This window comes from Anser cygnoides, chromosome 1 (genome assembly GCF_040182565.1).
Source record: "Anser cygnoides isolate HZ-2024a breed goose chromosome 1, Taihu_goose_T2T_genome, whole genome shotgun sequence".
In the NCBI taxonomy this organism is placed as follows: domain Eukaryota; kingdom Metazoa; phylum Chordata; class Aves; order Anseriformes; family Anatidae; genus Anser; species Anser cygnoides.
In genome coordinates this window covers 130071866-130084582 of record NC_089873.1, presented here as the reverse complement: position 1 = coordinate 130084582, position 12717 = coordinate 130071866, and the positions used below count along the sequence as shown (strand labels likewise).

General features: G+C 42.0%; 1 protein-coding gene across 1 annotated transcript; it reads right to left on the bottom strand.

The window, feature by feature from the left end:
* Window positions 1-852: 852 nt before the first annotated feature.
* On the bottom strand, window positions 853-9188 carry RBBP7 (RB binding protein 7, chromatin remodeling factor). Its single transcript, XM_048066702.2, has 12 exons — window positions 9031-9188; window positions 8771-8915; window positions 6746-6888; window positions 6092-6265; window positions 5688-5803; window positions 4934-5094; window positions 4405-4531; window positions 4236-4313; window positions 3594-3670; window positions 3075-3132; window positions 2148-2258; window positions 853-1330 (listed from the first exon to the last, which is right to left on the bottom strand). The coding sequence occupies exons 1-12, from the start codon at window positions 9044-9046 to the stop codon at window positions 1262-1264; spliced, it is 1275 nt and encodes a 424-aa protein (XP_047922659.1). The 5' UTR covers window positions 9047-9188; the 3' UTR covers window positions 853-1261.
* Window positions 9189-12717: the final 3529 nt, after the last annotated feature.

Sequence of the window (12717 nt, the reverse complement as noted above, 5' to 3'; positions counted from 1 at the left end):
AGTACATTTAATGCTTATCATTTGCAGCCATTTGCAAATTAAATTAACTAACTTCCACAACAGCAACAGCTCCCTTCAGATGTCTTTGTGGAATACTTCCAGTGCTCCAATAGGGACCACAAGAAGCAGGACAAGAAAGAAAAGTGCTGGCCTGCTTAGATGTACTGTCAACAGATGTTGACTCTTTGAGCTAAGACCACTAACCAAGCACCGAACAAGGAAGTTAGCGAGGTCTTCACTGTCCGGCTGTATTGCTGTGCCTTTGTGTACCGCCACAGGGAGACAAGGAGCAGAAGGCATGCCGGGAGGAAGGTAGCTCTCCGTGGTATACAGAAGCACATCTTCCTGAGGAACAAAACAAAATGCTGGACCACAGCTGTCTAGGCAAGTTCCAGCTGTCATATTTATCACAAAGAGGGCGAGCTTTGGCTGACCATTAATAGTACGGCACTAGCACACAACTGTCTCATGAGAATTAATTCTGTCACTTGTTGAATCCGTATTTTGTTCCTTCCCACCCTGCTTCCAAGCATCGATGCTTTTAATGGAATGTAACAAAGCTACTAGACCTAGGAAGCATCCAGGCTACAGCATTCCCATGCAGACCACGAAAAGTTGCATCAAAACTCCTACTCCTTTAAATCTCCCCTAAGAATATAAATATATAGTTACCTATTCCATGTCTCCGGCATCAACAACACACCTCGTGGCCCCAGACCTCTAGTTATGAGATGCATTATGAAATTTATATACCTTTATTACCGAAAGTAAATGAGACTATTTTCTATTATGACGTCTTATATTCAGGCAAGAAGACGTTTACCTCACGTTAAAAGACAATAATTAAACACATTTTACTTAATAAATTTTATTTATGCAAAGCCAATCCAAAAGTGTTATGTAAAAGTGAAAAGCTCTTTTTACATATTAATAAAAACTTGTGTTTTTTGCAATTTCATTGTGGGAAAAGTGAAGACGTAACTGTTTTATTTACAGGAACCCACTAAGTTTGTTTAAAAATATAGACACGGGTATTCACTCTCGTTTTCCCTAAAAGCTAACTGCTGTACAGTATACAATCGCTCCAAGTGCCCAAATAACCAAGGGTATCCCATGACAACTTGACTATACAACCTTTTTGTGCCCAATTAAGGATATTCTTGCTTTGATGTAATGCTTCTACTTTTTTTTCCCCTTCAATTTATACAGTAGTCAAATTATATTACTATGTCACACCCAGTATTTCCTTAAGGAAGAGAAGTTACGTCCCTTGACCTTCCAGTTCTGCTGCTGCTATATCTGGTTCTTCGTCATTGTAAATGTTTTCTGCCTAAAGACACAAAACGTTACATTACAAGTGGTAGACACAACTGTTTTTAAGCAAACCTCTACACTTAACATATAAATAAACAAACATGATAATACCCAGAAGATATGGAGATCGCCCCCTTCTTAAGGGGACCTCTCCCTGCCTTTTCTTAAAGGGCAGCCAAACTCCGGAACACGCATACAGTGGCCAGACTTCAGCAGTTGCTCTCCCACGTTATTTTATTTCAGTAGGATAAGCCTTAGCCATTCAATTCCTTAACATGAACATTTCTTTCTTTGGACATACTTCAACCTCAGCCTGAACACACAAAATGAACTGAAGAACAGGTATTAAAGCTAACTGAAAGGCTGATCTGTGACACAACTTTAAGTCTGATAAATGTTTTTTGTTAAAGATGGGAATTCTGTTATTGCAAAGTGATTTTATTCCATTTTTATAGGATCGGTTACCTTGTAATGTAAAATGCTATGAACTAACTGGAGAGTTAAAAGGCATCTTGGGTCAGTCTTCAGTCAACAGGCAAAAAAAAAAAGTCAAGTCTTGGCTAGTATCAGATGTAAGTTCCCAACTGCCACAAATATTAACATGAACTAGTACCTAAGTCTCAGGGTCAAGAATTAGATATGTTGCATTTAATCAGGGTGTTTTACTCTTTTTCTTTTGAAAGTCTTACTCTCCAATCAAATAGTGTGAGAAATACAGAGGAAAGACTGCTTTCAGTCACTGAAGGCGCAAGCTGTTCTAGGAAGAACACGCCATTTCAGTTTGCTTTATGCAACAAGCTTCAGAGGAACTCATGAGCTGTTCTGACACTCACCATTTGCCATATCTGCATTATGTTGTCCTCCGATACAGAGCAGATCACCCAAGGCTCATTAGGATTCCAACTGAAGTCTGAAATTTTGGCAGTGTGTCCTCCATGAATAAACTGTTAAAAGCAATAACAAAAAAATGAGCAAAGAACACAAGCCATTCAGCAAGACATTTCATCTCTAGCGAAAAATCTGTTAAAAACCAGATTCAGAAGTTGAATTTGTTATGCTGACGACTGCACAAAGATGAAAAGGTTGCTGCTAGAGGTTCACAATACAGATGTAAAGAAGGTGTGTGTGAAAACACATTTTATTCATTGCTTATGGACATGGATGCAATTGCTGAGGCAGCATTTAAGACGGCAGTTCATGTTATAGCAACAGCTGAAAGACGTCCCTGAAAAGGTGCTACTTCACGCAAGACTGGGCTATGAAAGCCAGCCACATTTTATAACCACTTTCTCATCTAATTATACTAGCACTTGTTCAGTTTACACAGGAAATAGAGAAAACGAGGTATAAGCATTTTTAGTAGCTTATTTCCTGAGGAGACAAAAACAAAACCTAAGCTTTGGACTTCCTTTATTTTTATCATTAAAGTTAGCTACATAGGACCTACTTGGCCTAAGGCAAGATAAGCAGTCTCAGGCCATGGCTTTACACACTTTTAGTTGTGAGAGCACTGACAGATTCTGACGAGCACGTGGCCAAACTAAGAATGATCAAAAGTGAAGATGTGTAAATGACGTCTAGTGCAGCGTTGAAAATCACTGTCTTTAGAACTGAACAGAAGAAGCCACTGCAAATTACAACAAAGGATTAAAAGCTGGCTAAGTGAGAAGGTGCAAGAATTGCTGCAGTTTTAGTAGCAGTCATAAGGCATCATACTGCCATATAGCTTGTCAGCAGTTGAAACCTGAACAAAAGCATACCAAGAGTTCAGGAGGCCCATCTTCTGCATCCTCTGCGGACTGCTCTTCTCCAATTTTACTGCAAGAAAGTAGTTTATACCTTTTATTAACAATCAAAATTGCAACCCATATCAATTTAACTTACCAGTTCCTAGCCTTTGTTTCCAAAATTTGCTATTGCTTTTTGTTTCCCTCACTGTCAAAAAGTTACAAGCCACAGATACAAAACAAACCGTTTTGTGTTTTCAGTATTTTCAGTACTGAAATAAAATTTAACTTGTGAAGCACACTGAGGCAGAAATCACTAAAGACAGCAGAAAACAATTTTATCTGCCAGAAATCCTCACAGAAAAGTAATGTTCGGAATACTGTGCTGCTTCTGCTGTATGCCTGAACCGCCAGGCCTGAGTTAAGCAAGCAAGGAAGGCTAGAAAACAGTACAAATAAAGTCTACCAAATAAAGCAGGTCTGAAGGCATTTTTTTTTTTTTTAAAAAAAGCATTTGTCCATAAACACCAAATGAAAGGAATTGTTCTTCACCTTAGATCCCACACATTAAGCCGACGATCAGTACCACTTGAAGCAAGGATTGTTTCGTTATGAGGAGACCAGTGAACCTATTGAAAGAGAGAACCTGACTGTAGCACAATTACTGATTTCTAATGATAGCCTGAATAAACACCACCTGACCGCTAATTCTCAACAGCTAGACTCAATACAGTAGTTTTTTCCAGTACATCAGACATTTTATAGCACAAATAGATTGCCTTAGTCTTGATTTCTCAAACTGAGAAACCAACATTATTTGTTACAGATTTGCACTATGATGAAACTTAATTGCCTAAAATTCATTGCTACTTGGACACTACTAAAAAGACAGAGTTCACAACATCAGACATGAACCTAAGCTCTCTCCGCAGCAAGACATCTTAGAGAAAGCTTCTACCTTTACTGAGGGTAGTTACATGCTCCCAATATCTTTACAGCAGTAAGTTGTTGACTACTTGCTTCATTGTCAAACATTGAAAGAAACTACGTAGTAATCTGCATTAATTGAACCAAAATTCAGTGCTTAATTTTAAGCACTGAATTCATTGTGCTTGGTCACCAGATGAAAATCTACGTTCTTGTCCCAGTCACCAATTTATATTTTCTTATGGGCTGCGTAAAAAGTTTACCCACCTGAAAAATTTCATCCTTATGAGACTCAAAAGAATGGAGTTTCAATTTTAAGTTTCGAAGATCCCATAGAGCCACCGTCTGGGGGAAGGAAAATACATTATTTTTCCTATAATGGCTTTAGAAATATCATTTAAGAATATGAACAGATTTAAAGTAAACAAGTAAAAACCTTGTCAGCTGAACCAGTTGCTAAGATGAACTCGCTGTATGGATTGAAGGACAGGCAGTTGACCTCAGCTGTATGAGCATCTACAGAGTGACTTGGCTTCGAGGTTGTGTTAGACCTTGTGTCCCAACTGTCACAGTCAGGGGTTTGGAGGAGGAGGGAGTAAAAAAGAACAAGAATTAAGTTTTCACAGTTTTTTTTTTTAAACTACACTATACGTTAGTTTAAGCGACTACTTTACTGAAAGTAGACTGAAGCTACAGTTTTTATTTTGAAACCTTTCAGGATTTTTGCCTGTTGTACACAAGCAGTTCTCATCAGGAAGCTGATATACGTATTAATTACAACTATTTTCAAATGACATGCAGATTTCAGAGAATCTGAAGCACTATTATAGTTGATCGCACTGGAAAGCTGCATCAGACAATTGCAGATTTATTTTTATTTTTTATTAACAATTCAAGTGCTCTGGACTGGTACACTGAGAGCACACAGCAGGTACTACCCAGACACTGCTTTAACCCAAACTTACATCATAAGCTTCTGATCATCAGCCACAGATCCAAACAGAGATTCGTGGAGCAGATGCCATGCCACATCTTCTACTACTGCAGAATGCCCAGTAAAGATTGCTTTGGCATCAACGATTTTGCCTTCTTTTGGTCCAGCGCTTATATCCCATAAACACACAGTCTGTAAATAAGAACCATGTTGTATTGTCATCTGGGCTTTAACTGTGTTACCTTTAAAAAAAGGATCACATTCTATGTATAAACAGAGATGACACTCTTGAAACAGTACTTTGTTTTTTAAAAGAAACATTTAGTATGCCATAAATGGGAAGTCAACTGAGTTATCAATCAGTTTTCTGCAAGTTCAAGGCCCAAAGATTATTTCTGAGGTCACAACAGCAATTTACAAAAAGCATCCCTATTTCAGCACCTTGTGATTTACTTATAAAGCTCACAAAAAAAGTTGTTAGCTGTTAGTGCAGTGGATCGGAGTTTCATGCTACTTTACGGCCTCAGATCCAAGTCAATTTAGAGGGCTGCTGCACACCAGTTTCTTCCAGCAGAAAACTGTAAGAACATTCTCTTCTCACTTCACCCAGACTATTACAAAGAACTGGTTGTTGATTACAGCCAAAAGTCAACCAACATCCTTCAGAAATATAACACATTAGAGCTTTCCTACATAACAAAGTTACACTCAGCCAGCTTTTTCCTAATTATCTGTTACAGCATACATTTATTTTTTTTTAGAAGGGGAAATTATGTGTTTTTTACATGATCATCTGATGCACTGAGAAGATGTCCACTCAAATTTGAGTTCCATGACAAACCATAGCCTTCTTTCTGGTGCCCTCTTAATCTAAGGTCTGGATTACACTCTCCACTTGGGTCTGAAAGAGAGGAAATTCCCTTCATTTACTTTTTTTGTACATCAATCCACGAGAGCATCTTTATCACTGTTTCTGTCACAATAATCATATTTTATGCATCAGCCTCACAGTAGAGTGCAGCTCTGGAGACTGAGGGCATTAAGCATAACCAGATGTTTACAATCACTGAAGATCTGAGGCTTCATATTCTGATTGCAGAGCCCACCACCTCTCCTCCCAGTTACAGTTAAATACAAGTTTAACTCACCGCACAAGGCATTTTGCTTAACTTCAAGGAGTCTGACCCACCTGGTTTTGAAGGATGTTTAGCGTAGTCAAACACCAACACATCAGCAGACGGCGTTTTTGTAGCAATGATGCAGGGATTCTGCGGCATGTAACGAGCACGGTTTACTTCACCTTCATGGTTAATTTTAATCTCCGTTTCAATTTTGCCAGTCACAGATCCAAAGCCACCAAACTCTACATTTGTCATAAAAAAAGTCAGTTGATCATATCTACTATTTAAAATGGGTTCAAGAGCATTTCAGGCTTCTCTCCCACCTCAAGAACCAGCGTAAGAATCCCAACATAACAATACAGGAAAGCCTATGAAAGACACGCAGCACATGGCACAACACTACTGACAGTTTAGGTATGTTGAATCCTCTCTGACACAAACTCTTCCAGAGCTTTGTTTGTTATGATGAAAACTAATATACTTCTAACAGACACTAAAGTGGGCAGAAATGCTAGTAGGGATTGCATATCATAGCATCAGATAAATTCTTCCAAAATAATAAGTTCCCTCTTTTTACTTGCCGCTAACGATCTACAATTAGTTTGAACTGGTAAGGAATCACCAGCTTTAGTATTTAACAGGAAGTTAGAATACCATTTGTCAGGACAGTTATTAATGCTCTTATTGCTAAAGCACAATTTAAGAACTCATGCACTGCCCACCTCCTTTCTCACTGTCATATTGAGAAGCATCAAACTGATCATCGTTGGGAATCTGGACTCTTGCAACAACCAGGTGGTTCTGTTCGTCAGAGGTGTGTGTTCCCAAAACCAGCCAGTGCAGCGCGTAATCCTTTCCTTCTGGCCTGTTTGGAATAATAAATTAATGGAATAAAGTTACATGCTTAGTTCTGGAATCTAGAGAGCTAGCATCAATAGCACTCAAGATCCAAACTTCTTCGGGGAGCTAAAAAAAGACAGACTCACGTAAGAGATCCTTTACTTTGTCACAACCGACTTGTGCAGTAGAGTGGACTCTGACACAGGCAATCCAGTGATACAGCCAGCTAGCCCAGCGTGACAATACAAGTCAGTAAGAACTGCCACTGTTACTTGAATGGGACAACTGAAATTTGCACAGTAGCTACAGGGTGATACTAATACGTATTTCTATCTTTAATTCTCCTAGCAATTGCACAGTATTGATTTAGAAAGCCATTGATGCTACGTTCTATAAGACACACATACTGAGAAAAGTGGCAACATATTTTAGTTACTTCTTTTATAAGCTTTTACTGGTTACTATTTTATTAGAGTTTTCAGATGCTTGTTTTTAAACTAAACCTGCCTAACCAGAATCAAACTCCTCTTCTGGCAGTTAAATGCAATATTTGGTAATCAGTAAGAGGCTGGAGGAGCAGTGTCATTTGTTTCTGAAAGGAAAGATTTGAACAGTCAAGAACAAGCAGCTTCTGCAATCTTGAAAGCAAAAAAAAAAACAATTAGGCTGTCTAAATCCAAGCAAGCAGGAGTCATTTAAGCAATCATAAACCACCGTAGGTATTGTTACACCGCTTCCAAGGCGGTGTAATGCAACACATACATTTTGACAGCAAAGAAGAAATGCACACAGAATGCACGCACACTTACTTGCATCAGGAACAGGTGTCCCATCATGTCAGGTGCCATACAAAGAGACAGTCCTTGCCTTAAATGGCTTACATATTTTGACACTGGATAATTGGAAATACCAGGTTTTAAACTGAACATTAAGTCAATCTGCAAAACACGAGGCAAGCAGAAGTGTTCCTCATAAGGGCTCCACACCCTCAAATCCCCACTCCATTTTCTCCACGCCATGACTAGTTAGCTCGCATCTCTTAACATCTTCCCCCAAACATTCTGGTATGCAAAACTGGTTATCTAGCCACTAAGTAAAACATTTATGTAAAGTGGAATTTTAGAGCGGGAAGTGACCATTCTCCAACTATCCCACGAACTTTACATGTAAGATAACTGAAAACTTGGCTGTATCCAGTTTACAGCAGCTGGAGTCCTGAGTGGGTACTTTGACAACTGAAACTCTGTACTAGCTGATGCACGAACAGAATCTATGTTCATCTCCAAAACTCTTTAAGAAATTAACTGGCGAGCATACAACTTTCAGAGGGAGGTGGAAAAATGGGAAAATTAAAATACCAGAAGTAACAGCAAGCCAGGCACAAACATCAGCCTTACTAGAACAATAACCCCTTAAATAAGCTCAAACTGGGAACAACAACAACAAAACAAACAAGAAAACAGAGACAGATGATACGGCTTCTACAGAATAATTTGTGGTGCAAATTAAGAAAAACAATCTTCAAGAAGTTGAGTTTGTTTCTTCATTTTCTGAGGAGAATTCGCTATAGAAGACTGTTGTCTCCTATCCATAAAGTGGTAAAGATTTATCCCCTCACATCTCTAGAGGTCTTTAGTTTTGCTAAGACAGCATTCCCTAGAGTATCAAATTATGAGTTTCTTCCTCAAAGCTTCCGCATACCCAAAGGGTCTTGACCCCTGTAAACACAATAAACTACGACAGGCTCCCAAGGAGGAGTCCAAAGCAAGCGATGGTTGTTTTTTTACCAAACCTCCCGCGGTTTTACCCTCGGGCAGGCACGGCTAACGGCGCCAGAAGCCGCAGGGCCAACAAACAACCCCAGGGCCGGGCGCCTTGCGGGGGGTCTCAGCGCCCCGTCCCCTCACCTGGTCACGTCAGGCAGCCACTGCACGGTGAGGCTGGGCCACTCGAGCGCGTGTGTCATCACCAGGTCGTACAGGAACGGCGTGTTCTTCTTCCAGATCTTGTACTCCTCGCTGATGACGCGCTCCTCCACCGTGTCCTCCAGCGCTACGAGCGGGGGGAGAGGAGGCAGGGGCTGAGCCGGGGGCCGGCAGCCTTCCGCCCCCCCCTCCCCAATCTCCTCAGGGATGCCGCCCGTGCCCCCCGCCCGCCCGGCCCCTACCTTCCTTGCCCGCCATTTTGGGCTGGCGGCCGTTAACGGTCGCCCGGGGAGCGGATGGGGAGGGTGGCGATGGAGGAGCCCGCGCGGCTCCCGCCGCCGCCCGCCCGCTGCCACCCCGCGCATGCGCCGCCGCCGCCCGGGCACCTCAGCCAACGGGGCGCGGGAGGCGCCAACGGCGCCCGTGGCGCTGTGAGGGGAGGGCTGAGGGGGGAGGGAGGTGGGGCTTTAAATAAAAACTGTGCGGCTTTAAATAAATGAGAACAGATCCACCGACGGTGTTGGCTAAGGGCTTTTATTTATTTATTTATTTGTTGTTGTTGTTAATGAACGTGACTCAAATTCTTGTGACCCAAGTTTGACTTGCGCTCAAATTCCTCGCGGGGGATAAGTTAAAAAGAAAATATAAAATCAGGCTGGCAGAGGTGCTAAATGACACCCCTGAAACGCCCGGGTGTGGGTGAAAAGCAAGCATGATGCCATGCCATGGCCCCCCTCTGAGCTCTCCTACTCGTTACTGGCACTCTGCGGCAGTTTTACCTCGTGCGGCCTCAGCCCTTGCACGCAGGACGTTGACGCTGGGGGACAGGAGCGGTGTTATTATTTATTGTCACATTTATAAGTTTTCATGAACGGGACTGCGGGTAAATTCAGGAAGGAGGGGCAGTGCTGTCGACGAGAGGAAGATGAAAACAAGCGCACTCTTTCTACCAAAAAATTTAAAAAACGCTTTCCAACAATCAGGAATCCCAACGGCTTAGAATTGAAAGGAAAAAAAAAAATTAACATTAGTTTAAAAAACGATCTCAGCAAGAGCAGAGGCAAACCTTCCGGGCACGAAGCCGGCTGCAGGCTGCCGTGCGGGGCTGCGGGCGGCAGGGGGCACCGCGGTGACACCGGGCTGCGGGGAGCGGCAGGGGGCGTGTGGCGGAGCCGGCGGTGCCGTTGTCACTCGGCGTTACAGAAGCTTTAAGTCCTTCTGTTGTTTAAATGGGGGCAGTAGTGCTGTCGGACTGCCGTGGTGGCACAGCTTCTTTCAAGCTGTCGCATACAAGTCAAAATTGTGGTTTTGCCGCGGTGCCCACACAGCCGTTCTGTTCTCTCCTCTTGTTTCGGCTGCTACTAACCAAAAGACTATTTAATTTAACTGCTTTCTATTCAGCTTGAATCAACGGTGCTTGCCATAGGTGTCACCCTTAACCAGAGAGATAATAACACTTTCCAGCTGAATGATGGAAATGGAGGCAGTCGGGAACCAAGCTAGGTTATCCTAACTCACCCTGAGGATTCAAAGGGACGTGTTGCCACCAGGCTGCACGGGTTTTCTTCCATTGTATGTCTTACAGTCACACGACTGAAACCAGCTTTGTAGTGCAGCTTGCTGTGCTCTGCCGGAGACAGCAGCAGGAGAGGGGGAAATGGGCAAATAAGAAGCAGCGTTTTTTAATTTCCCTCCGTGAAGACAGTCTTCGTGGGCTGAGCCTTCCACCGTCTGGGCTCCAGTCCTTCAAACAAGGAACCCAGTTATGGGAAATGTTTATGCCTAGGGGAGGCTGGCGAGCACCAAGGCTGGGAATAGCAGCCAGAGGTTGCAGCACGGGAATTGGGGAAGAAGTCAGAGGTAGGCAGCCAGCCTCCCCAACAGGAAGCCTTCTGTGAGGAACCGCTGCCTTTTTGGCCGGGGTGTCGAAAAAGAGCAATCTTTAGGAGAAAAAGCTAAATAACTATATACTGGTCTTCCTCTTATACCTGCAGAAACTGGAATTAAAACCATGCATAGCATATTCAAAATGTGAATGTTGTTAACTGGAAGCTGTAAGCTAATCTGCTAGATAGGAGTGCATGGGTGAATGTGTTAGCGCAGACACAGAGCCGTGATCATGCAAGATGTGTTACCAGCTTGACTTTGGCAACGCTTACTCGTTGTTTTGGTATTTGCTGCCAAGTATGTGTCTAATCCTACAAAGTGCCGAGGCCTTCCTAAAATGTTAGAGTGAAGACTGAGCCTTTCAGAGTCTGTGTGTTGTTGCAGAGTGTTGATCACTTAAAACGCAGATACGGGATAAAGGAAATCTCTGTTGGGCTTCCTGGCTGCGAGTGACCTCTGTTAGCTCTCACTGAAGTGTGATTACAGGGCTCCTTGAAGGATCAACCCCACATGAGTGTTGGGTGGGATGCTGTCTGTGCCTTTTGCTGTGGATAGCAGTACTTTCTGCCACACCTTACCTGGAATGTGGTGGGAAAAATGTGATTTGTGTTTGGAACCGTAAACAAAATTGTCTTTCAATGATGTCGTGTAAGGCTTAGCTGAATTATAGATTTAGAGAGGAATTGCTCCTTAGCCCTCCACAATTTTTATAGGCTCTGTTTAGGATCTGCAAACCAAGGTGGATTCTAATGGGCTGCAAAGAGCAGTGCTAGTTTTGATGAACAAAGTCTGCCACACCTATATATCAAAAGTGACCTGCGCAGTTCTCTTTTCCTTGTTAGCAATTATATTTGCACACAGCCAAATTTACTTTTAATTTAAACCCACTCAACACCAAAATCCTAGTGCTTTTCTCACATTGAGACAGTCATGGAAAAGACAGTTTATAAACTGTACAGCTATCAAAGAATACACATCACCAGCTCTCAAGCTGGTTATTTGCAATTCATCAGCACGGTTGTATCTGTGGCCACACATCTAAAACATATCCTTTGATCCCTCACTTTGTGAGGAAAGTAATTATCCAAGGCCATTGTTCATCATATGCAGTATGTGTAAAAGGTACGATAAATTAGTTTTGAAGTAAAACAGTGACTTGAATCATAAGCTTTATTTTATTAAGCTATACTCCTTTCAAGCCTAAGCGTGAAATACTGCATTTTCATTCCAGTAAAAAAAGAATCTGTCTTCTGCATCCTCAACTGTATGTGCTGCATCGTGATTCAAATTGCCAGATACACTTACAGAGAATTATCTGCACTTATTAATTTTCAGCTTGGAGACGTGTGCTGATTTATTAGTCTGCAAAGAATGAGCTGGCTTGCTGGTGCTTATGTCTCTTATATATTATGCGGAGCTGATGGATGTTCATAGCAACAACTCAGCAAGTAGGTGTAGGCCTTACTGTGAATAACTATCTCAGTTAGAAAATTGGTTAACAAGAAGTGGGCTTGTACAAAACCTCAAAATAGTCATTGGAAAAGTAAAGTAGCAGCCCCATAACTTATTATTTTCAAATATATTTGCTACCACTGCATAGTCTTGGGAGCCTGTTTGGAATAAAGCATCATTTTCATCAAACATGCCAGTCAGAAAAGGACACCGCAGATTAATTGATGCAAACCTCTGTTCAAAATTTCCTGAAATGTGCTGGCATTCTTTTTCCCATTGCTCATCCAGTATTTCTTTGTATTTACCCAACAGGTATTATCTCCTCGTTTAAAAAATCTCATCAAATCTCATCAATACCCAGCCATCACAGAAGATCTTGAGCTGCAGCAGTGACTTGGACTTGTTCTCTGTCTGTGACGTGAAGTTTGGGATCTGTCTAGTGACAGCATGTTTCTGGCACTTCACTTCTAAATGGGCCTGGCTGTGTTTCGTCCTGATATGCAGCATACATACCCTGCATAGCCATGTGCAAACGATAGCTTTTGCTTTACAACGGATAAAGTACGTTTGTAGGAACATCTGTATTAAGG